This window comes from Zonotrichia leucophrys, chromosome Z (assembly GCF_028769735.1).
Source record: "Zonotrichia leucophrys gambelii isolate GWCS_2022_RI chromosome Z, RI_Zleu_2.0, whole genome shotgun sequence".
Taxonomy (NCBI): Eukaryota; Metazoa; Chordata; class Aves; order Passeriformes; family Passerellidae; genus Zonotrichia; species Zonotrichia leucophrys.
This window is the reverse complement of record NC_088200.1, coordinates 21,034,317-21,058,377: the sequence shown is the minus strand read 5'-3', so window position 1 is coordinate 21,058,377 and position 24,061 is coordinate 21,034,317. Positions and strand designations below refer to the sequence as shown.

General features: G+C 47.7%; 1 protein-coding gene across 2 annotated transcripts; it reads right to left on the bottom strand.

The window, feature by feature from the left end:
* Positions 1–8,117: 8,117 nt before the first annotated feature.
* Positions 8,118–21,110, bottom strand: NR2F1 (nuclear receptor subfamily 2 group F member 1). 2 transcript variants are annotated; one of them, XM_064736766.1, is made up of 3 exons: positions 20,176–21,110; positions 16,462–16,989; positions 8,118–11,489 (listed from the first exon to the last, which is right to left on the bottom strand). In XM_064736766.1, the coding sequence occupies exons 1-3, from the start codon at positions 20,624–20,626 to the stop codon at positions 11,209–11,211; spliced, it is 1,260 nt and encodes a 419-aa protein (XP_064592836.1). In that variant the 5' UTR covers positions 20,627–21,110; the 3' UTR covers positions 8,118–11,208. The 2 variants fall into 2 exon arrangements, with proteins under 2 accessions (XP_064592836.1, XP_064592837.1); XM_064736767.1 differs by lacking the exon at positions 20,176–21,110 and adding an exon at positions 17,891–19,036.
* Positions 21,111–24,061: the final 2,951 nt, after the last annotated feature.

The window sequence follows — 24,061 nt, the reverse complement described above, 5'->3', positions numbered from 1 at the left end:
AGTAGAGGCTCCTTTTGGGTACAGAGAACATTTGCAAAACACTCCGGTGGCTCATCCGGCAGTGGCACTCCGGTGGCTCATCCGGCAGTGGCTCTGGCCTTTTACTGCAGACAGAGCGAAGAGACGTGGGTGCTTGCAGATCCCGTGCCCCTCTCCATACGAAGGACAAAGCTTGGTAAAATAGCCCGTGTGTGAGGATCGCCGGGAAGCACCGGCTGCATCCCCTAGACAAAGGTGGAAGCTGAGGAAGGAGAAAGAGGAGAGATCGCACCTTCTGGGCATCCGATCTGAAGAGAAGAGGAAGACTCTTGAGGACACAGGAGAATAAAATCTGAGTTGGAGCAGTATTAAACACAGCATCCGAGGTGGCCTAAACGTAAAATACCTGCGCACATTTCCGTCTTGATACGCAATTAAATTGCAGCAAATTCCTCTATAAATAATATCGTTGGGAATCCTTTAAGATTCAAGAATGCCTGAGGTTAAGTAGCTTTTAAAACGTCGGTTCTGAATGGCTTGCGCAATGAATGACTACCTTCAAATCTTAAACCCATTGTAAATATGCTATACATATGGATTCCAGTTTATCTTTACCTATTTCTTTTTAAAATGAGGGAAACATTCTTTAAAAGTTACTTGTAACACTTTATTTTAGGAAAGCAGATGTTATTTTTTTACATAATATATTATGACCAAGTACATATGTAAATTGGAAACCATCCAGAACACCTCTATTATTTGATAAATGATTTTTAGTAAAGGCATATTACTCCTGGCACAACCAAGGTATAGGTTACATCAATAAAATAAACATCTGTGATTTTGGCACGAGAGGAAATAAACGTGAGTTCCTGTAGAAGCAGGGAAAGCACTCGTGTAGAGGAAGCACACCTGCAAAGGAGTAAATCGGCTATTTACACAGCCACGCCGTAACCAGGCGCTCTGCCTCAGAGGGAAAAGAAAAGGAAAAAAAGAGAGAGAGAGAGAGAAAGAAAGGTCTTGGAATTCCAGGAGAAAAACGAACGCGACCCTGGATATAGCTTTCTGATAACATATCCCGGGCAGTGAAATAAAAGCCTTGGAATGTTTTCTAGACAAGGATTGTGCTTTCTCCCTCTCTCTCCTCTCCTAAAAGCAGAGTGTTTAGCTCGGAGGAAGATATTAGCCACAGTTTCCTCCTGTCAATATTTAAGAATTCCTGGAGACTTCAAGGGGCTGAGTTTTTCCCTTTTCACAGCAAAATATCTGCGAGAGACGTTTGTGTTTGCGAGGAGTTTTACGAGGGGTCTGAGTACATAGGAGGAGCAAGGCATAATGCACCGGCATAATAATTAACCGTATGCAATATTTATTGCCCTGTGTTGTTTGTTATCATGCAGGCGAGTGCACTCAATTGAGGTTTAACAAATATGAGCGTTATTGATCAAATATAATGAATAAATATGCATATGTATTATTTATCTGTGCACACATGTATACACACAGGAGCATCTCGTTATTGAGGTTGAGGAAAGCTGTCTGCCGCTGCTCCTGCCTTCCTGTCCACCTTGCCTCTGTGCCAAGGGGCTGCAGAGAAATTAGGTTTTGAGGTTTTTTGTAATATAAAGTATCGCAGATATGTGAAAAAAAATAAATGTCACCAATAAAATTGGTCTCAGCACCGAGTATAATTGTAACAAAACACTGCTGAATTAAAATCAAAGATCTCACTGGCTGGGGCAGCGTCCTCGTGAACCATCTGGTGTGTATTAAAAGCAGTGCTGTAAATATTGCTGGAAACTAATGTGGTACCAGATCCTATAGGCGCAGGGGCCTGCTGAGCTTTCCGTATGCTAGAAGTGTGGATGGCGTGGCACACGGAGGGAAAGGTGTCGCATCGTCCAGGAGCTCTTAGGGCATGATTTTGCATAATCCTGATGGAAGTTTGCCCCGACAGAGAGGGGAGAAGGAGGCAAGGGCGGCAGAGGCAAGGCCTCTCTGCCCGTCCTGCTCCGTCTGACGGCGATAGGACATGCAGCTCCTGACGTCACTTCGCATCAGGACCGGGGAGCAAACGTGACCCAGGCAGGAGCTCATCTGTTTCTCATCACTTGGGGAGTTTCTCTCGCTCCCCTCCCATCCTTCTTCTCTCTCCCTTTCTACCTCCCCCCTTCTTTTTATTCCCTACATAAATTGGGGCAGGCCCCATCCTCACCCTCGTACCATGCCCATGCCCATGCCCATGCCCATCCCCGTCCCGGTGCCGGTGCCCGCTCCCCGCGGGGCAGGGGCGACCGTCGCGGCGCTCCCACGCGGGTGCTCGGCCCCGCCGCCTCCCGGGCCTGGCCCTTCCCTTCCCCCCCCATTCCCATGCCATTGTTCGCGCTCGCAACCCAACTTTGGCTGCCGATTCAAAGCTCGGCGGTCCCCTGGCTCCTGCATTGTACTGAGGGTCACTTACTCTTTTCTCGGAGTTAGACTCTGCTCCTTAATCTCTCGTCTTCTCTGCTCCTCGTGAGCTGTCGCGTTCTCCCCACGCACCCGGAGCTGCCACAGAGGCTCGTCTTGATAAACCTGCTGCTAATCTCGGCCCGGTGCAACCAACACAGAAATAAAAAATCCCTCTCGCTCTCTGCTTCCCCACACACCTCCTTTTTTTTTCGTTCCCCCCCTTCCTCTTCTTTTCCTCCAGGCTTCATTCCCCTCAGAGTGCTGCCGCCTTTAATTATGGGAGATACATGTCTTCCCTGGGAGTCATTCATGGTTTTTAGGTGGAAAGGCGTTTTGGTGGAGTTATTTTTGAGCAGGGACCAGTGCCCTATATCCAGAGGCTTTGACTGAAGTGCAGATTGAGACATATCGGGTTCCTTATAAAAGGATCATTTCTTGTGGGAGGTTGGACACGAAGTTTGGACTCGTGACTTGCATTCCTGAGAGACATGCATATTTTAAAACAACAAAGCAAGCTCGGAAGAAGGCTTAGAAGAGGGGAGGGGGAGAAATAAAAGAAAAAACTTCAAGAAGTTACTAAGTTACAAACATCTGTCAACATGGACCAATTTGTGTGGCTCTCAGGGGGAAAAAAATACCTGCTTTTTTTTTTTTTTTTTATCACTTCAGGGAGTCTCAACTACTTGCTGGAAGTTGATGTGGCTCTCCAGACTCTAAGAAATGCAGTTTGGCTCAAAACTGGGAGCTTAAAGCGCTTTAGTGGCCTGTGAATTTAAATCCCAACTCCTTCTTTATCGGCTCTTTGCGTGGAGCTGGTTAAGCGTTTCAAGGGATATCTCACCTCTCAAAAAGAACCACAGGTGGGGGAAAGACAAAAGGAGAGCAAATGGGGCGTCTCGTGTGTTTGTTGAAGGATGCCACTGGCGCACCCGATCCCGCAGTGCAGATGGAGGAAAAGTGAGAAAACAAGGTGAAAAAGAGCAGCCCTGACTTGCTGTGAACCCTGAGGGGAATAGGGATCCCGGGGTCCGCGGGAAGCGCCCCCCACTTCAATCTCCCATGGGAAAGGAAGGGAAAAAATTATAGATAGATAGATAGATGGATGGATGGATGGATGGATGGATAGATAGATAGATAGATAGATAGATAGATAGATAGATAGATAGATAGATAGATAGATAGGTAGGTGGTGGATGGACGGACGGACTGTCGGGGCGGCCCCGGCAGGGCAGGTGGGCGGCAGCTTGAGGCCGGACGCTGCGCACGGAGCTCGGGGCTGCGGCCGCCGCGGTGCGGGCAGCGGAGGCGCGGGGCTCTGCGCTGCTGCCGGCAGCTCGCAGACAAAAGGAGAAGGCCTAATGGTGAGCTGGATATCTCTGTTAGTTGTCAGCGCTGGTGCACGGCTGCCGGGAAATGCTAATCAGCGCTCGCCGAGCGGGATGCAGCCGAGGTCGGCTCCTGGCGCACACCCGCACATGCACTCGGGCTGCTGCAGGGTCGGTGGCACGCACACACACGCAGCTCGCTCCTCGCTGCGGTCGACCGTGACCCCCACGCTTTGGTCTGGGCTTTGTTTGGTCCAGCGGTGGTGTGATCCACTTTAAACGTCACATACAGCAAATATCTTCCTAAATAACCTAGCAGCATAGCTTACAGCCCGCAGCCCCCTTCTTCTCTAAGGAGCTTCCCCCCACCTGCTCTTACACCCTTCTTCCTTCTTTTTAACAGCTGGGGATATTTTACACCTGTAGCTTTGAATTTGATCCGCTGCTTTAAGTTTGGTGGAGGGTTCTACAGGAGAGGAGGTTGTTATTGCATATCCAATGATGGATTATACAGCTACCATTGAAATGACTAACAGCGAATCTAATGTCAGCCAGACAGTCCACCTTTGAAACGTTACTCACATTACCCTGATTTTACAAAATTTGGGCTAAGAAAAAGGCGGGGAGATATAATTTCCCACCATCCCTTTTACTAATTGTTGTCATTCCTCGTAACTACTTTTATAAACTGATTGGGCCCATTATATGTAGTGTCTTTGTATTTTCAGTGGAGACCACGTGGATGCCAGAGAAGAGATCCTGACATCCCTCCTCAAGCCTTCTTGGGAATACCTCCACCACCCGCCTCCGCACACTAGCCCTTGCATCCCAGTGACCACTAAAACTGGTCTAGCGAGAGTAGCCAGGGTGCCCACCCTCCTGTGCCTTCGGCAGTCTCAGGGAGGGGGTGTTTACAGTCCTTTCTCACAGGCAGAAAATGCAATTTATTTTCAGGTGGCCACACCTCACACCGGGACCGCCCTAGAAAAATGTCCGGCACGATGCCCTCACTTAAAAAAGAGCGGAGGGTGACTCCACAGCACTGTCAGAGACACCTTGGGAGAAACGGGAGGGAGGGAAAAAAGGGCAGGAGCTGTAAAGTGGGACCACCTTGGGAAGTGGTCGCCTTTCCCACCTTCACAGTTTCAGACTTGCTCCCCGGCTGTTTTGCGCTGAAGGTGCTCAGACTGGAGAAGGAGTGGGTGCTGAAATGCTTAAAGGGAGCATTTAAACCCAGAGCCTTCAATGAAGGAAGAAAGAATGGGCGTGGAGGTGGAAAAAAAGTTGGAAAATGGATTCGCTGACAAGTAAGGATAATAAATGAGAGGCGCTTTCAGATAGATATCTCAGTCGTGAAATTGCACCCAGCTGGTTGTGTAAGCAAACAAATAGTTTCATGTTAGGGACTCTCGACTTGTGGCTTGATGAATAGAACACGACAGAGGTAAATGGCTCTTTAACTCATTTAGGAATAAAACTCTTTGGCTTCCTAAGTAAGAGACCTTGTGACGCCATGGATCCTGAGCAAGCACTTTAACAAGAGTTTTATTGGTTTCCACTTCTGCTCCTGGATCTCCCCTCTCATTCTCCCCTCTCGTTCTCCTCCTCCCTCACACCTCTGTCCTTTTCCTTTTTTTTTTTTTTTTGTTTGTTTGTTTTAATGTTTTACTCTTTTTAATCTTTCTTTCATCCCTTCTTCTCGCGCTTTGTTTCTCTCTCTTTCTCTCTTTTTTTTTTTCCCTACTCCTCTTCAAAAGCACCTCGTAGAAGAGATTCTCCCACGTCATCAGCACCTGGAAACCCGGCGGGTTTGCAAAGTACCCGGAGATATCAAGTCTGTCCATAGCACCTTAGAGTTGTGGCTTGTGAAATGTATTTATTTTTTATTATTACTGGGGGAATCACCACAGAAAACTCATCCTCCCTCTCTCTGACCCTCTGCGGATTGAACAGGGAAGGGTGTCCAAAAAAAATCCCACATCCAAGTCAGTGGCTGTGACCCCAGTGAGAAAGCGAACCTTTTAAAACAAATATATAGACAGGTTTCGTGGTGATCGTGCAGTTTCCGAAATTAGTTCCAAAGATACAAAAGAAACACAACAAGAGTGGAAAAGGGCAAGGGAACATAAATTTCTGCCTGTCACAGTGAAACAGAGAGCAGAGAAGACAGATATGTGGATCTAAAAAAATAAAAAGGAGGAGAGGAGAGGAGAGGAGAGGAGAGGAGAGGAGAGGAGAGGAGAGGAGAGGAGAGGAGAGGAGAGGAGAGGAGAGGAGAGGAGAGGAGAGGAGAGGAGAGGAGAGGAGAGGAGAGGAGAGGAGAGGAGAGGAGAGGAGAGGAGAGGAGAGGAGAGGAGAGGAGAGGAGAGGAGAGGAGAGGAGAGGAGAGGAGAGGAGAGGAGAGGAGGGAGAGGAGAGGAGAGGAGAGGAGAGGAGAGGAGAGGAGACTCTACCCGCTATTTCAAGACTTATGAACTAACGCTTTGAATAGTCTAAATGTCCCATGAAGCCGGAGGAAGCATGTCGACAGTGCCTGTAGCAGCCGTGCACACGCGTTCGCGGACGCTCCCAGTGAATGGCTGCGCGCCGGGACACTACTGGAGGGGGCGGCTGCACCAAGCCCTGACATCGCTGTTGAGCCCTGCGTCCCTCTGTCCCTCTGTCGGAGAGTCCATCCAGGCCAACCAGTGCCACCGTCCCTGCCTGCTCGGGGCTGGTCGCATCTGCTGTCTGTTGGGAAGGGGAGTCTGGCTGCCACACCCCACAGGTAATGAGAAGGAACCAAACCGAACCAAAAAAATAAAACAAACACACTCTCCTCAAAAACAAACAAACAAACAAACAAACAAAAAACCACAAACAAAAACAAAACAATCAAACCACAAAAAAAAAAAAAACCAACCACAAAACCACGCAAAAAACCCCAAAACAAACAACCTCAACGGACCAACCAAAAAAAACAAACAAACAAACAAACAAAACAAAACCGAAAAAAAACACAACAAAACACCAGCAAAACCGGAGGTCCTATTCAGCCCTTTCTGTCAGATAAAAGACATTTCTGTCTTTGTGTAGGTAACCAACCAGTCTCCTGCGAGTGAACCCACGCAGAATCCACCTTTTCTTGTGTTACTTCTGCTGACACTTGCAGTGACCCCGAGCCAGATTTTCGTGCAAGACCCTCCATTTACCTCAGTAGGAAAAAAGTCTTTTGCATCTTGATTCGTCGATTTTATTGGTGGCGATGAGACAGGTCACTCGTGATGGAGTCCCACACCCACGCTCCCTCCCCAGTTCCACTTTATTTCGACGGACACGGGGAGAGTGGGGCTTATCCTTTACCCCCACCCTTAGAGTGGGCTCACCACCCTCCTGCAGATGAAGGCGGTGGGTGGAAGCCGAGCCACCCAAAGGTGCCTCCCGGGGGCAAGGGCGTGCGGAGAAGCCCCGGGAAAGGGGAAGCCGCAGCCCGCGGCTCTCGGGGCAGCCGGAGGAGGAACGCACACACACAGGCGCACACAGCGACCCTCGCCACCCCTGCCACCGCCCGCAAGCCCCCCTCCTCCTCTGCTCGGGCTCAACCTACCACTTAGCAGCATTTCCAAATATTTATTCGATTAAATGTATAGAAAAGGCCTAATTGGGCTGTGGGAGGAGGCAAGCTAGTTAGCGAGGTGCTAAGAGGAGTGGGAAGGAGCGCTTTGTTAACTGCCCTGCCCCGAGCAGGTCCCCTGCGCGGGCTGGGCTGAGAGGGTCGCCCTCTCCCAAATTCCGCCGGCCCCAGCTTCCTCCCCTGCAAGCCCACCGCGGCCTTTGAAGCGCTGCCGCGGCTGCTGGGGAGCGCGGAGGGGCCGCGGAGCCCGGCGCGGCAGGATGTAGGGATGCAGGGATGCGGGGATGCGGGGATGCAGGGATGCGGGGATGCAGGGATGGGGGTATGCAGGGATGCAGGGATGCAGGGATGCGGGGATGCAGGGATGTGGGGATGCTGGGATGCAGGGATGCAGGGATGCGGGGATGCAGGGATGCAGGCAACTCCCTGCCGACCCCGCCTCCTCAGGAGCCTGGGGAGCCGAGGAGCCTCCGGGGACAGCGTCCGGGCCCCCGGCAGCAAGCCGGCGGAAGAAATGTAGATGGGGCTGGTTCTAAAGCAGTGTATTGTAGATGACGAATAAGTCGGCAGAAACTTGCTGAGGGACCCCAGCCCGTCTCCACACCCACGTATTATTTTTTTTTCCCGGCAAATGACGCGATGATACAGTAGTTTTAGCTGCCATATGAATACCCGAGAAGCTGCAGCGTGGCAAAGGAAAACATCCACTGACACAACGCAGACTGGGTAGTTAACACTTCAAAACACAATACTGTCTTATAAGCAAAGTTTAATAAGGGATTGAAACACTTCTTTCTAGGCACATACATGGAAATAAGTGCATCTCGTACACCTCCTCTACACCTGCAAGTTTCTTGGCAATCCGTGGGTTATTATTATTCATAAATATGAAAATTAATTGAAAAATATCTAAGAAAAAGTTTATCTGTTTTCATCAGTGGGATAACACTGTAATGAATTTATTTACATCTCATTGGAAGAAACCGAGACCTGTTTTTCTCTTCCGATATCCCCGTTTGCTTTGTTTATTTTTAGGTAGAGGGAGGCTGGTTTTTGTTTTGTTGGTTTGTTTTTTGTTGTTATTTTTGGTTGAGGGGGTGTTTGTTTGTTTGATTGTTTTGGTGGGTTTGGGTTTTTTTGGGTTCGGGTTTGGTTTTTTTGTCTTCTTTTGTTGTTTTTGTTTTCCTTTTTCTTTTTTTTTTTTTAACTGCCAATTCATCTGGGTCCCAAATCACCATCCCACCGTAAAGCAGTGCTGAAAATGCTTCTTTCAGCACCTCCCATGTCTGAGCGTTCCCTCTCACTCCCTGTTGAGAGCCCGGAGGGGCTGCTGGACTCCCTTTCTCCAGGGAAGGCCCCGGGGAAGGGGCAGGAACAAAGCTCTCACTCATGCAGTGTCCAAGTGAGTGACAAAAGGGAGGATGTCTGTCTGTCTGTCTAACTCCCAAATCCCTGTTCTTGTGTGCTCAGGTCTGGAATTATCCAAGTCCCCCCACTCCCAGCACCTATGAATACAGGCCGTTTCTGCATCCTGAATGGGGTGATAGCCCCATAAAGGATCTGCCCGTAATCTTGATTATCCAGCTAGAACTGTCTACTGTATAGAGCTGCTCTCACCTCAGATCTGCTGCATCTAGAATATTAAAAACCCCAAGCGAGTTGAATTGAAGAATCTTGTTAAAGAAAGAAAAAAGGGAAAAAAAGAAATAAAGAATGAAAAAAGAAAAAAAAAAGGATGGGAGAGATTGTGGGAGAGAGGGAAGGAGAAATAGGAGAGCATGGAAGATAGCAAATTAAAGGGAAAACACTGCCCATGTCTTCACAAACTGAAAAGTCTACCTCATCTAGACTTGTTTGGAGGGCACAGGAGGTGTCTGTGTGAGGGGGACAATGTTATTTTTAAAGATCCAGCTTTATTAATACATTAAGAAAGAGCTCCCTTGGTAGTATGTGTTCTTACAGCTCTGTCTCAGATCCTATAAAACATTAATGCACTGAAAGCTGTTACAGAGATCTGCACCACCAGCTAGAAGCCTTTACCTTCAAAGGAGCTCCATTACAAAAACGATTTTTAATTTTCTGGGGAAAAAAAGACAAGCTGAAATGAAAAGGGGTTTTTGGCACAGAGCTCAGGCCCTGGCAGTGGGTGGGCCATGGTGTGGGATGTCACAGCCTGGGTTTTTTGCATGGCCATGGCACATAAGCATACATGAAATGCACTAGCTCGCCACCCAATGAGCAAGCATCCAGCTGGATTTCTATATTAATGGAGTGGGAATACCCTCCACACACAGCAACTAGATTTGGGAAAAAGAATCAAGAGATCTGTTCTGGCTGACAGTAAGCACAAGGCATGCACACTGGAGTACATGTTGGGGTCTGCGAGCCCTTGGAGTGGAAAAGAAGATGAAACCAAAAAAAGTCAGCCCCAGCCAAGCCCCCAGAAGCGGAAAGCCATCATGCCTGGAGCAAACAGGACCCGTGGCTAGAGAATGCCTCCTGCTGCACAGGCAGAGATGATGGCATGTGGTGACTTCAATCCATGCCCATGGCATCTGGGAGTAAAAAGCAAGGTGTGAACTCAGCAGAAAATCCAGGTGATGGGAACAGGTGTTTCAAAAAGGGGCAGGCCAGGCTGACAGGCCCATCAGCCTTGGTGGAAGGTTAGTGGTGCAGTCCCAGTGAGGCGAGGTCACCTAAGGCATTACGCTGCAACTCCTGCTCCCTTTCCCTAGGCCTTGACAGCTCAGCCCTAAGCTTCTACAGTCAAGTCCATTTTGGAGCATCCCATAGTTTGCACGACTTGGTTACCCCTCCCAAGTATTTTTTAAGTTCTCCTTTTTAGCACCAGTAAAGGAGTTAAAAATGTGGGGAGATTTTTGTTGTTATTGTTTATGGGTTTTTCCTTTTTTTTTTTTTTTTTTTTTTTTTTTTTTGTGAATTGTTGGCATGTTTCAAGCAACAAGACTCATGGGTTGTGGGGTGATAAGTTGGGGTTTTTTTGCTAAATTCTTTTATTTTTTTTTTAATTCTCACTTCAATTTTAATTCTTGAAGAACAGCTTTGACAACATATATCGCACTCATTATAAGAAGCAAAGGGTTATATCAAAAATTATTAGTATAGAATCACAGGAAACCTGGTTTGGAACCAGAAAAAAATACAAAACAGATATAGATACATAGACACAGGACAATTCTTTTATAATTATTTGGAAAATGTTATTTTCCCCTAATTCTCCTTTTTTTTCCTTTATGCGCATATGGTGTTTTAACTTTTACCAAAATTGAAAATAAAGACTAATATATTACAAAAGGAGTAACAATGTTCATGGTAAGTGTTTGCGCATGGAAATTTTGTTGTAGTTTGCTTGGTTTTGGGCGGTTTTGTTTTTATTCTACACAAGGTTCAGTTCAGTTTCAATGCTTTTTTTGTTTTGTTGGTTTACTGTACAGCATATATCAACAACAGTCCACAATAAATCCTGGAAGATCCAGTATCCCCTTCAGGTTTGATTAATATCCCCTCAATACTCATTTTTTTTTGTCTCTTTTATTAATATTATTTATTTCTTTTTTCCTCCTCTCCGAAAGAAAACGAAACGAAACAAAGTAAAAAACCAAAATAGGCCAAAAAAAAAAAAAAAAAAGGCGAAACATCACAACCTCCACGGACGACAGGTCCGTCCTTCTCCCCTCCACGGCCACATCTGTGCTCCCTCTCGCCCTCTCTTTTGTTCAGTGTCCGCCTCCCGGGCCCCCCCGCGCCCCGAGTGCCCCGGGTGCGAGCGCTCCCTGGGCGCCGCTCGGCCGCCGCTCCGCCGGGGCTGCGGGACGGGCTCTAGGAGCACTGGATGGACATGTAAGGCCAGTTGAAGCTGCTCCCCGACAGTAGCATATCCCTGATGAGGGTTTCGATGGGGGTTTTACCTACCAAGCGGACGAAGAAGAGCTGCTCGATGACGGAGGAGGAGACGGTGCGCAGGGAGGGCAGCCGCAGCAGCAGCTTCCCGAAGCGGCTCGGCTGGTTGGGGTACTGGCTCCGCACGTACTCCTCTAGCGCGCACTGCGATTTCTCCTGGAGACTCTCGATGTGCGCAGCATCCGATAGGCCGCAGGCGTCTGCCCACCGCAGCGCACCCGCGGAGGCAGCCGCAGCACGGCGGCAGGCGGGAGGAGAGTGGAGGAAGGAGGTGGAGGAGGAGGAGGAGGAGGAAGCGGGGGGAGATGGTTAGTGGCTGGGAACCACACAGGGAAACTCTGCGAGGATGGGGGGCAGCCCAAAGGCGCACCCTCCCATCCCATCCCATCCCATCCCATCCCATCCCATCCCATCCCATCCCATCCCATCCCATCCCATCCCGTCTTATCCCATTCCATCCTATCCCATCCCACACCACCCCATCCCGCGCACCACTGCCAAATAAATAGCGCGACCTCGCTGTGCCTCGTTGCCACCGTGGGTGTTTCCACCCGGGACGCGATGGGGTGCCAACACCCCACTCGTCCCAGTCACACACACACACACACACACACACACACACGCGCCCCCACACTTCCTTTGCACATCCCCCCACCGACACTCCGCGCTGCCGAGAGTGGTTTCTGCTCCAGGGAGCCCATCACCGGGATGCTGGAACCTGGACCAGCCCCCTTAAATAACGCCGAGAGGAAGACAAATAAGGTATTGGGGAAAATAATAATAATAATAATAATAATAATAATAATAATAATAATAATAATAGTAATAGCAACAATAAAAATAATAAGCAGACTGGCACACAAGCAGAGTGAGACACAAGGAGTTTGTTTACATGGCTGCACATCACAGAGAGGCAGCGACTGGGTCCTGCAGCGACTGGCAGGGAGCCGGCTGGGGGATGCCGTGGGGCAGGGGAGTCTCCTCTGCTCCTGCCTCGCTGCCAGTGATCGCAAATTTGCGATGTCTTTGCAGACTGTGTGATAAATCCAGTAGCAAAGGGCTAGGTTAGTCCCAGCTTGTGCTCAGCAGGCGTCTGTAGCTCTCAGACAAAAAGCTGGGAAGAGCTGCAGCAGCTAAGCCTTGCCTAAATGAAACCAGGGAGACTCCTTCCTCACAGGTCCTTCTGGCACCCACACTGTCACAAACATGCACCTTGCACCTTGCAGAACTACGTGACCTGGGCAAGCGTGCCCTAATCCAAGACCAGAAGCCCTTTACACCCACGTATTGTATCTATACACCTTATTCTGTTCATATAGATACGAGCAGAGAGGTATGGATGCATCTGTGCATTTGCACACACATAGAGACACTTACAAGCACATATCCTATCTCAAAGAACATATAACCCAAACCAGAGAACAATTGGGCACCAGCTGCTTGCGGAAGGACTTGCTCAGGACACTGCAGTCATGGAAAAGTGATGGGTATGCCCAGATGGTTGAAACCATCTACATTGTTTCAAAGATTCAGAATAGATATTAAAAACACCAAACCAAAACAATAACTGAAAAACCTAACCCAAAAAACCAACCAACAAACCAAAAAAACCCCTCCAGCCATCAAGATCAGAGCAAGGGAGTCAGCTAGAAGTGCAGGTTAACAGATCAAAGCCAGACTTTACTAATATATAGAACCATATATGAATTAGTTAATGGCCCCTAAAAAGACGTTATAAAAATGTGAATATAGAGTTATGACCCTGGAAAGACACAACAAATCAACAAATTATTCAAAGCTAAAAATAAAATAAAATAAAATAAAATTTGTTGCACAGGCATTTTTGAAGCTTAAGACTTCCTTTACCGAGAACTGACTTTACAAAGATTTCTGAACACCTTCAACTACAAAACTATGGCCTCAAGCAAAAATACAAATAAAACAAGCCATAATTTAGGAATTTCTGAGAAGGAGAACCTTTGACCTGAGCTGCGGACTTGGCATCCCTCAGACGCACAATTATCTGAGCCAGGCTGCTCTGCTAATCCATACTTTACCTTTAATGCAATGATATTTTGCAACATCTAAAGCACCAGGTTGCAACATACATATCTATCAAAAGCTGGGGCCTGTCCTTGTTTGCAATACATATCAAAAACCACAGACCTGTTCATATGTTGATTGCCACAAATCAGATTCCATATTTACATATATCTTGCTATTTTACATGCATTATCTGCCCATTATGCATTAGGATCCTATTCAACTTCCAAACAATGCAATATGAAAGGGTCTTACTGACACCCTGGCAGAGTTTTTTTCTTTATGCTCCATATGTCATACCCTTAAGGTTAGTAAAATATTTATCAGACATTTACAATAAGTGCATCTAGTAGTGCAGGTCACTGGACAATGTGGATGGGGAACTTGCCTTCTAAAAGGGCATCAGCCTGATGTGTTTTTTGAAAAATTGCCACAGGGTTTGTCTTAGACCTCCAAAAACTTGGAATTTTCTTGTGCCGATAGTATCTGTTTGGCTTAAATTATTTTAAATGGTCTGGCATATGCCTTCACTTGGGTTTTATTTCATAGCCTAAAGTGGGGGTGGGAAGGCTCAAATGTCCCTTCAGAATGAGATTAAAAATAATAAAAATTAAGGGATCCACAACTTGATTAGATTATGTAGCCCAGAGAGGTGCAATCCATGGGAGAAATAATGCAACCCATGTTTACTGAAGGTAAATTATTATTCCATCTCAGAAAGTGGGCTAATGTGAAAATCCTGTGTGTGCCTTGCTTTTTTATATGGCAGTGTGTCAATAAGGGAAAGCTCTATATTTCTTCTTGCAGTCTATGGAAAAGAAATTATGTAAATAAATAACCATTACTGTTCAACACACTCCAGCCTTCCCTTTGTAGTGGCGGCAATGTATTTCATGTTACATGTTCAGAAGAGTTTAGTGTTCAGAAAATATAGACGTAATCAGCTGGCATCTAACTAGAAATCAAAAGTTCTTATTGTGCTGCAAATAGATTTATTTGATTTATGTTATCTGTCTCTGTCTGTTCCCGGAAACATTTATTTATGACGATGAAATGGTAGATGCAGGAATTAATAATGACAAAGTTTGGCAGCGGGGAGAAGGAGATGAGGGCAAGGAGGAGAGGAGGGTATGCAAGAGAAGGGTAAAGGAGGGAAGAAGGGAGCTGGGTTTGGGTTACTGCACAGCTTTTGGATGGTGTCCAGAATTTTACAGAATAAATACATGCTCTCTGGAGCCCAAATGTAGAAACCACAACAGGAAAAATCCATGCCAGTTTTAGACACTTTGTCCTCAGTGAAGGACTTTGCACAATATGCCTAAAAATGTCTTTTCTGTCACTTAAAGTTTGTTTAAAAGTTGGATGACTTAGAGAAAGGCTTCTCATTAATTCCCCTCTGAATATGCAATGAAAACAAGTTTAGTGAAAAGTGGAAATGTGCGGATGGGGTAAGGAGTAGTGGATTACTCCGGACAGCAGTATTTCCATTTTCTGAGATGCCCTGTGTGATCCTGCTCTGAAATAATATTATTGTTCCCTTCCTTCATTCTCCACTCCACTGTGGCAAGGGGCTTCTCCCCTCACAAATGTTATTACCTTTGGTTTTATTATATGTAAATGAAGGGCTCCTTTCAAGCCACTTACCCTTTTTCTAGCCAAGGTCAATTGTTTCAGAAGTAAAGGGGGAAGATTGGAGGGAACAGGGAGAGAAGAAAAAGAAGAAAAAAGAAAATATTTCCTCAACCATGTCCCTATCAGGGGCAACTTCCTTCACAGGGCCTTGGACGTGTGGAAGGGCTGAGGCACAGGCCAGACATTTTCCCAGCTCTGCTTGGGAAGAATCTCTCCAAGTTAGGTCTGGGGGAAAAAAAAAAAGGTTCTCCTTCGCTATCCGTGTGTGTTGATGAGCTTCCTGAAACGAATGGGAAAGGAAAGTCTGGGAGTCTGCAGGCAGGCTGTGGAGTTAAATCACCCTGATAAATGCAGGCAGGTCTCTTTGTCACTCTTGAAAAACATGTTTCCATCAAGAAGACTTATTATGATAAAATACATTAAAATGTCGAGTTGGCTATTCAGTAAATCTTCCATTTGTTTTAAGATTTGCACATTATCCTTTGCAAAGAAATATTCTCTCCAATGCTGCGAGACTGCATTTGCACTGGAAGTAAAAGGGGGCAGTCACAGTACATGTCTCTGACCACCCTGCATACAAATTAGATACTCCTGTCTAAATAAATTATCTGATGTTCAAATCGATATTAATACTACATTTGCTACATTACAATATAGTGCAAATTTAGGAGACATTTTAATACAATGTAAATACTGTCTTTCGTGCTTGAAAGGCAGCAAATATTGATGGATTATAAACTGCTCAGTGTTAAACAAGGCCTTTGAACGATTTGCCATCTTTGTTCAGGAATGCTTTTAATTTTGCCTCGGCCTGGTTTTAAGTCACATTTATCAGAACTGTTTAGTTATTGCTAATCGGGAAAAGAGGAGAGAAGCTCATACAAGAGGGGAGCTAGGGGATGGGGAGAGGGGATATAAAAATGAAAAAGGAAAAAAAAGAAAAACAAGTAGGAAAGGTGGCAATTAGTCATATCGTGATGATAATTAGAATAATTAAAAAACTACACTGCCCAGAGTCTTATCTTGCCTTGTTTCTATTTCCTATATTTCCTTCAGATAGTTCCCCTTTGATGTTTATAAATTCTCCCTTGCAGGTTACAATAATAGTATACGTATTATATTCTTATAGGCTATGACCAGAGCACTTCAAAGGCAATGCTAATGCAACTTTCCTGCTAGTTAATTCAAACCATCTATCACAGGGAAAAATTGTTAACATGCATGTTTCCACCGCCTACACTTAATTTGATTTTGGTTTTTCGTATTATTTTTTTTGAGGGGCTGTGTGTTAAAGAGCCAGTATCAGTGGCAATGAGGATGATCCCTGGACCAGAGTGTATCCCCATCAGGTGCTATGCTTCCTCAACCTCCAGTTCTTTTCCTTTAAAAGTAATTCTATTTAAATTATTTCCTTATTTTCCTGCATGCGGTTTGGGGTTTTTTGCCTTTTTTTTTTTTTCTTCCCGGACATCTCACATCCCCAACCCCTCCCCTCACCTGAGGTGAAGAGGACGATGGCTTTCAGGCAGCTGTATTCAGCCGAATCGACGTGCAGCGCCTTCAGCTTCTCCACCTGTTCCTGGAAGATGCGGATGTGGTCCATGAAGGCGACAACGCGGTCTGCCGACATGGGGGAGGCGTGGAGGCCGGCGGCGGCCAGGAGCGGGGCCACATGGAGGGGCATGGAGCACTGGGCAGCATTGAGGACGAAGAGCTCGCTCCAGGTGAGCCGCAGCAAGGCCACCTGGTCGGTGATCTGCAGGTCGGGGAAGAAGGGAATATTGCGGGCCCACTCGACGGCGCTGAAGAGCAGACGGGCGGCCAGCTCGCAGATGTTCTCGATGCCCATGATGTTGTTGGGCTGCATGCACTGGCTGCCGTAGCGGGAGGTGGGGTAGGGCTCGGCCCGCAGCAGGAGGGAGATGTATCCCGAGAGATAGCAGTGCCCGTTCAGGGGGTCGCCGTTGGTCAGCGCGTACTGGCCGGGGTTGGGCTGGGTGGGCGGCATTCTTCCTCGCTGAACCGCTGACAAAAAGAAGGAGAGAAGGAGAGGAAATGTGCATCCAGGAGGCTCGCAGGCATCGCCCCGGCGGCGCTGCCAACCAGCCGGAGACAATGCCGGGCTCCTTCCCCTCCCCGGCACCGCCTCGCCCCCGGCACACGCACAGGCACGGACACACAGAGGCATGCGGAGTCGGGCAGCTGCCGCCGACCTGCCCCGAGCCCCCCGCCCGGCCCCTGCACGGCCCCGGCCCCGGCCCCGACCCCTGCTCAGGCAGCCTCAGCCCAGCGGCAGCCAAGCGCGTTCCGCTCCCCCCACCCCCGGCCACAATGCAGACAGGCTTCACAAAATAAACAGATTAAAAAGAAAGGGAAAAAAAAAAAAAAAGCCAAGGCAAACAAGACAAATCCGCACACAACCCCCTCTTCCCCCCTCCCCTCTCGTAACAAAAGAAAGCCCCGCACGTAAAAGAAAAAAAAAAAAAAGAAGAAGAAAACAAAAAAGAAAGGAAAAAAGAAAAAAAAAAATCAAAGAAGTCCTCCGGGTGGTAAGAAAGTAGAGTTAAAAATCACAGCCAACTGTAAAAAATACAGCCAAGCTCAGTTGTGAATCCCAGCCTATTTCCCTGATACTACTGAAATTTACAAGTAAACTGATGTATAGCTCTTTAGAATAAAATATTAAATAAAATAATTCATAAAACCAAATGCGTCCATTTTCTTCAAAAATACCTCGTCGTTACCCTTCAGGCTGGAACAGGTCGCAGCGTTCCAGCTCCCCACTGCTAACTTTATTACACAGAACCAGCTTTCCATCGAGTCCCCCCCTCCCCCGCCCAGCAAAGTTTTCCCTGCTAAAAGGAAGAGAAAGGTTAAATATTATCAAGGGAAAGGGGGAAATAAAATAAAAAATGTCCGAACTTACAATAGCCAAACATTCGTGGAAAAAAAAGGGGACGGTGTAATTAATATCTTTGGTGAGCTGTTGCCACTGCAAAAGCCTGCAGTCAGCGTTGCACAGTGAATGCACAAGCTTGCAACTGCAAAAACACTGGATTCATTAACCATCTCCACACAGAGCGTAAGCATGCCTCGAGTCCCGAAAGCTGACCAAAGTTGGGGTTTTTTTTGTTGTTCTTTTTCTTTTTTTTTTTTTTTTTTTTTTTTTTTTTTTTTTTTTTAGTGTGTGCATGTGTTTTACTCCATCAGTGCCAGCGTTTGCAGCCGCTTGCCATGTAAACAAATGTAACTTGAGGGGAAGATACGGCTACTCAGGCTCGTACCCTGCACACACAGACACCCCGCACACCCGCACACGCTCGCTGGCACACACCCGCACATGCAATCACTCATGTTTCCGGCGTGCCACATTTTTCTCAACTTTCTCTTTTCTTCCCCAGCAAGCCCTCCTCGCCACCCGGGCCAGACCCCTGTCCTGCTGCCCTCCAGCCTACCTCTCCCTCTTCGATCTACTTGCAAACTTGGTAGACATTTTTTCATTTAACTGCATGCACAATTCTCACTTTTTTTGTTTATTTTTTTCTCCTCCTTCCTTTTTTTTTAAAAAATTGCTTGCCTCCACTCTCCCAGGTGCCTACCAACAGCCCCTGCAGCTACCAATGAAGCCATCATATTTGTGAGCTCTTTCAGACCTGGAGCAGCCCAATTCAATTCCTTTTCTTGTGGCATATAAAATACAATTTTAAAATCCCTGCTCCGGAGAATCAACTATTTCGCTGATGTGACATCTTTAGAACATCTTTAACGATAGTCACGGGGTAAACTTTAAGCCGAGAGAGCATGTTTCAAGGAGAAAAGAGGGCAGGAAATCCCCCATACACGAGAATGAGTCTGAACGCAAGGAAAACCACAGACAACTTTTGGAAAGGAGGAGAAAAAAAAAAAAAGCAGAGCAGTTGGAAATAGTGGGGACCCGGTGCTAGATGCAGGCTGTGGATGCTGCTAAAATGAGAAGAACCGGTAAAGCGGTTATAAATTGAGATTTGTATGAAGACTTTAAGGAGAGGGTGGAGTTTGATGAAGAAATAACATGAACAGAGCACTAAAAAAAAAAAAAAAAAAAGAAAAAAAAAAGAAAAATAAAAGATAAAGAAAAAAATAGAAAGAAAGGAATGACAGAAGTACAGAAACACGATTCAGTCACAAACTTTCCTTTGAACGCATGGAATGAAAACAAGGCCAAATCTCTCACAGAAGCACACTCCGGGGCACCGGGAAGCACAGGGAAGCGAAGATAGAGTAGCACATTTCCTCCCCTCCTTTTTTTTTTTTATCCCCTTTTCTCCCTTCCATCTTTTTCACACCCTTTCCTCTTTCTCTAATTACACGTCTTTCATCTTTCTTTCGGGAAAAATGAGTCTGAGAGATGAATCTACCGAGAGGTATTGCAGGTTTAAAAAGAAATGATGGGGTGGAAAGGGGGTGGGGAGGGGGTGAGGGGGAAGGAAGCTGAATGGAGTCACATCTCGTACGGGAGAAAGATGTATCTCCCCCCACCCTCCGGTCTCATGCCAACAATAGACAAAACCACATCTAAAACACGCACACGCACACACGCATACACGCGCGCAGGGGGAAGTGGGGATAGCGGCTAAATGATAAATATTTAGCAAGCGATTGGAATAATAGTAATAGTAGTAGTAATAATAATAATAAGAAATTCTCTGCAGAATTATCAGGAAAGGGGAGAGTGTAGCAGTGCCGGAGAAGGGGGTGGGGAGAAGCGGGAGGGAGGGCAGGAGGCACAAACCGAAAAGCAAAAGAAAACACCACCAACCACCATCGACAATAACAACAGAACCTGGTGCAAAGCTGCCAGATGGAGTGCAGGCAGAGGAAGAGATTGACATGTGCATGGAAATATATAGAGAGTCCTGGCTGGATTGCTACCGAGAGCCGTAAATATATATATATATATATATATATGTGTATATATGTATATATATATACACACACATATATATGTGTGTGTGTGTGTGTGTATTTATTTTTACATATTTATATTTATGTGTGTGTGTGCTTGCACGCCGCGCGTGTGCGCGCGTGTGTATGTGTATGTACATGCATATAGGTGCGCGTGTGTGCGCGTACGGACAGGCAGACACAGACAGACGGAGAGCCCTCGCACACGCACGCCTGCACAGCCAAGGGGAGAGGGGAGCGATAGCATAGTAGGGAAGAAATATTCACCTTCCCGCCTCATGCCCACTTTGAGGCACTTCTTGAGGCGGCAGTACTGGCACTGGTTGCGGTGGTGCTGGTCGATGGGACAGTTCCTGTTGGCGCGGCATGTGTAAGTTAAGTTCCTGCGGACGCTCCTCTTGAAGAAACTTTTGCAGCCCTCGCAGGTGAACTGGCCGTAGTGCTTGCCGCTGGACTTGTCTCCGCACACCACACATTCGATGTGCTGCTGGCTCTGCCCCGAGCCCTGCTGGCCCGCTCCCTTGTCTCCGGCCGCTCCCGGCGTGGAGGGGGGTCCCGGCTGGCTGGGGGTCTGCGGGGTGTGTGGGGTGGCCGAGCTCCCCTGCTGCTGGGGCTGCTGCTCCCGGGCCGGCTGCGTCGCGGCGGGGTTGGGGCCGCTCGGAGTGCCCCCGGCCACGTCTTCCTGCGGATCTCGCCAGCTGCTAACTACCATTGCCATATCTCGGGCCCAAAAAAGTGCTGGGGAGCGGCGCGTCTCGCTGCGGGCTGCCGGGGAGTGAGGCGGGGGGCGGGGGGGTGGCGGCCGCCCGGGCGCCGGGGGCGAGCAGAGAGCGAGGGGACCCTTGCTGCCGCCTGCCTCCGCCTCGGCTGCCGCCGCCGCTGCCCTGCTGCCGCCGCCGCTGCTGCCGGCTGGAGCCGCTCCTGCCGTTTTCTTTATTTTATTTATTTTTCGTCGCCGCGAGCCCCCCTCCTCTCGCTCGCGCTCTTGCTAATTTTTTTTTTTTTTAGAGAGGGGGAGGGGGCGACGGAGGATTTTCTCCCTCTCTCTTTTCCCCCCCCCTTCCCTTTCCTTTTCCTCCCTTCCTTTTCCTTTCCTTTCCTTCCCTTCCCTGCCCTTTCCAGCGCTCCCCCCTCTTTAAAATACCCCCGCCTGACCGCTTCTCCCCTCTGCTCCCGCTCTCCCCCTGCTCCCGCTGCCTCTCCTCGTCCGCCCCCCCCCCCCCCCCCCCTCCGCCGCCACTTCAAGTTGCAAAATCAGAAACGGCAAACAAGGCTGTCGGGAGAGGCATTCAGGAGAGTAACACGCCGGACACGCACACGCAGGAGGCAGACACGCGCGCAATCGCCCGGCACACGGCTCCCCACTCGCGCACACGCACACACGCACGGGCACAGGCACACGCGGTCCGGGCGCTACGAGCGCGGAGGATGTGCAGGCATAGAGGAAGCCGCGGCGCCGCCGAGGAGGAGGAGGAGGAAAAGGAGGAGGAGGTGGAGGAGGAGGAGGGGAAGGAAGAGGAGGAGGAGGAGGTCGCCGCTCGCCGCTCGCCGCCGCCGGGGCTCGGCCGCCGCCGCTCCAGCGGAGGCTGCTGTCGCCGCCGCTGTCGCCGCCGCTGTCGCCGCCGCCGGTGCCGGTGTGGGCTCTCGGGGAGGCGGGAGGTCGAGAGAGGAGCCGCTCGCCGGCGATCAGAGTACGGAGGTGTCCGGGGGCCAGGTCCAGGGCAGGGCGCCGTCAGCCATTCAGGGCGGTGGAGCCGGGGAGCGCGGCGGAGGCGGGCGGGGAGCTGAGGCAGTTTGATCTCCTGTCGCGGCGGCGGGGAAGGAGGAGGAGGAGGTTGCCGGTCGCTGCTCTTTCTCTCCCGAGCTGCTCTCTCTCGCTCTCTGTCTCTCTCGCTCGCTCGCGCTCTCTCTCGCCTTTTTTTTTTTTTTTTTTTTTTTTTTTTTAAATCGCAGAAAAAAAATCGGATGTGACTAAATTCGCAGAGGAGACGAATTCACGGCGAAGTGTAAAAATAGAGAACGGGAATAATAATGACACTTGCAGGAAAAAGAGAGATCCAAAGTAGGTCGGTAAATAAATCCTCTTCTTCTCCTCTTTCTTGCCTTTTCGGTGTTCTTCTCTTGTGAGAGTGCACGATACTGGTTGCGAGGAAAAAAAAAAGGAAGAAAAACGGTGGAAATCGCCCCAAAAATATTCTTTTTTTTGTTTGTTTAGTTGCCTAAAAAAAGTATTTCGTGTAAAAACTCATCACCCAGAAGAGAAGCCCTCCCCCAAAATAAAAAAAGAGGCAAGAATTGTCAAAATAATAACGGTATTAAGATGAACGGTGAACGCGTTCTCTCTCTCTCCGGACTTTCCCCCTCCCCCCTGTTTCTCTCTCTCTCCTTTCCCCCTTTTTTCTGTCTTTCTTTCCGAGTTTGGTTTTTTTTTTTTCAGTTTCACCTCTCTCCTCTTCTCCTGCAGGAATGAAGCGAAAGACACAAGGAGGAAGGGTGGAAAAAAGAAGAAAAGGAAGGAGAAGAGGGAGATGAAGGGGGGGCACACAACTAATAGAATATGCAAGAAAGGGAAGGGGGGGAGAGAGGGAGAGAGGGAGAGAGGGGGAGAGAGGGAGAGAGAGGGAGAGAGAGAGAGACCCAAAAAATGAATGCGTTTAAACTGGAAGCCTAGCAAAGCAATGTTTCCGAAAGGGGGATCTGCGCGAATGTCTGTATATAGTGAACTTTGACACTACTATTGAAACTGACACGTTTCTATGGAGATCGCTGCCTTATATGGAGCTCGTGTCAAGGAGCCAAGAGAAGGGCTGCTGGCAACTGATAATCAAAGGCGACTGACTGGTCAGAGCCCTGAACTGGGGGGAGAGAAAATGGGAGGCTAAGGTTAGCCAAGCCTCCTTCACTCCATTGGTTACCCCCCAATTCCCCCCCTCCACCCTCGTTTTGCTTTCTTTCCTTTTCTTTTCTTTTTTCTTTTCTTTATTTCTTTTTTCTTTTCTTCTTTCTTCTTTCTTCTTTCTTCTTTCTCTTTCTTCTTTCTTTCTTTCTTTCTTTCTTTCTTTCTTTCTTTCTTTCTTTTTTTCTTTCTTTCTTCTTCTTTCTTTCTTTCTTTTTCTTTCTTTCTTTCTTTTTCTTTTTCTTTCTTTCTTTCTTTCTTTCTTTCTTTCTTTCTTTCTTTCTTTCTTTCTTTCTTTCTTTCTTTCTTTCTTTCTTTCTTTCTTTCTTTCTTTCTTTCTTTTCTTTCTTTTCTTTCTTTCTTTTCTTTCTTTCTTTCTTTCTTTCTTTCTTTCTTTCTTTCTTTCTTTCTTTCCTCTGTCTCGCTCTTTCTCTATTTTCTTTCTCTCTCTCGTTCTTTCTTTCTTTTCTTTCTCTCTCTTTCTGTCTCTCTCTCTTTCTTTTCTCTCTCTTTCTTTTCTTTCTTTTCTTTCTTTTCTTTCTTTTCTTTCTTTTCTTTCCCTTTATTTTTAAAAAATTTAAATGAAAAAAAATTCTTCGCTACTTACTGAATGGGATAGGGAAGGGAAAGGAAATGGGAGGGGGGAGGGAGGGAGGGAGAGAGGAAGAGTAGAGAGAAGGAGAGGAGATTCTTCTGACAAGCACAATTTGCCCTGAGATCCCCCTGTGCTGCTATTTACTTTGGGACCTGATTAGTATGGGTCGTCTATGACCCCTCTACCCCCCCCCCAACCCATGACACACATGGCCAGAGCAGGATGCATTGCGATAGGCAGAAAGGTGCAATTAAAAGGACACGATGGATATGGGCTCCCTGTGAAAAGTTAGTGTGGGTTGGGTTTTGTTTGTTTTGCTAGTTTGTTTTTGTTTTGTTTATGTGGGTTTTTTAACTATTTTATTGGTTGTTGTTTTTTTCCCCTACAGATCTGAAATAGAGATTTGTCTTCCGCTTGCCAGTTGCAAAAGCCACTCCAGGGGTGTTAATGATGGAGAAGGAAACACGCGCTGCACGGAGGAGCAGGCGCCCGTACATGCACACCCTTGCACACACACGCGGCCGAGTCCACACACATATTCAAATCCCCATATGTTCCCATCCCACTTGGGGCTATTTTTGCAGCCTGTCCCTCGTCCCTCACCCCTCATTCCTCACCTAACGCGGCCCCTCAGGGCTCCACGCTTCTCACAGGGATTTCAC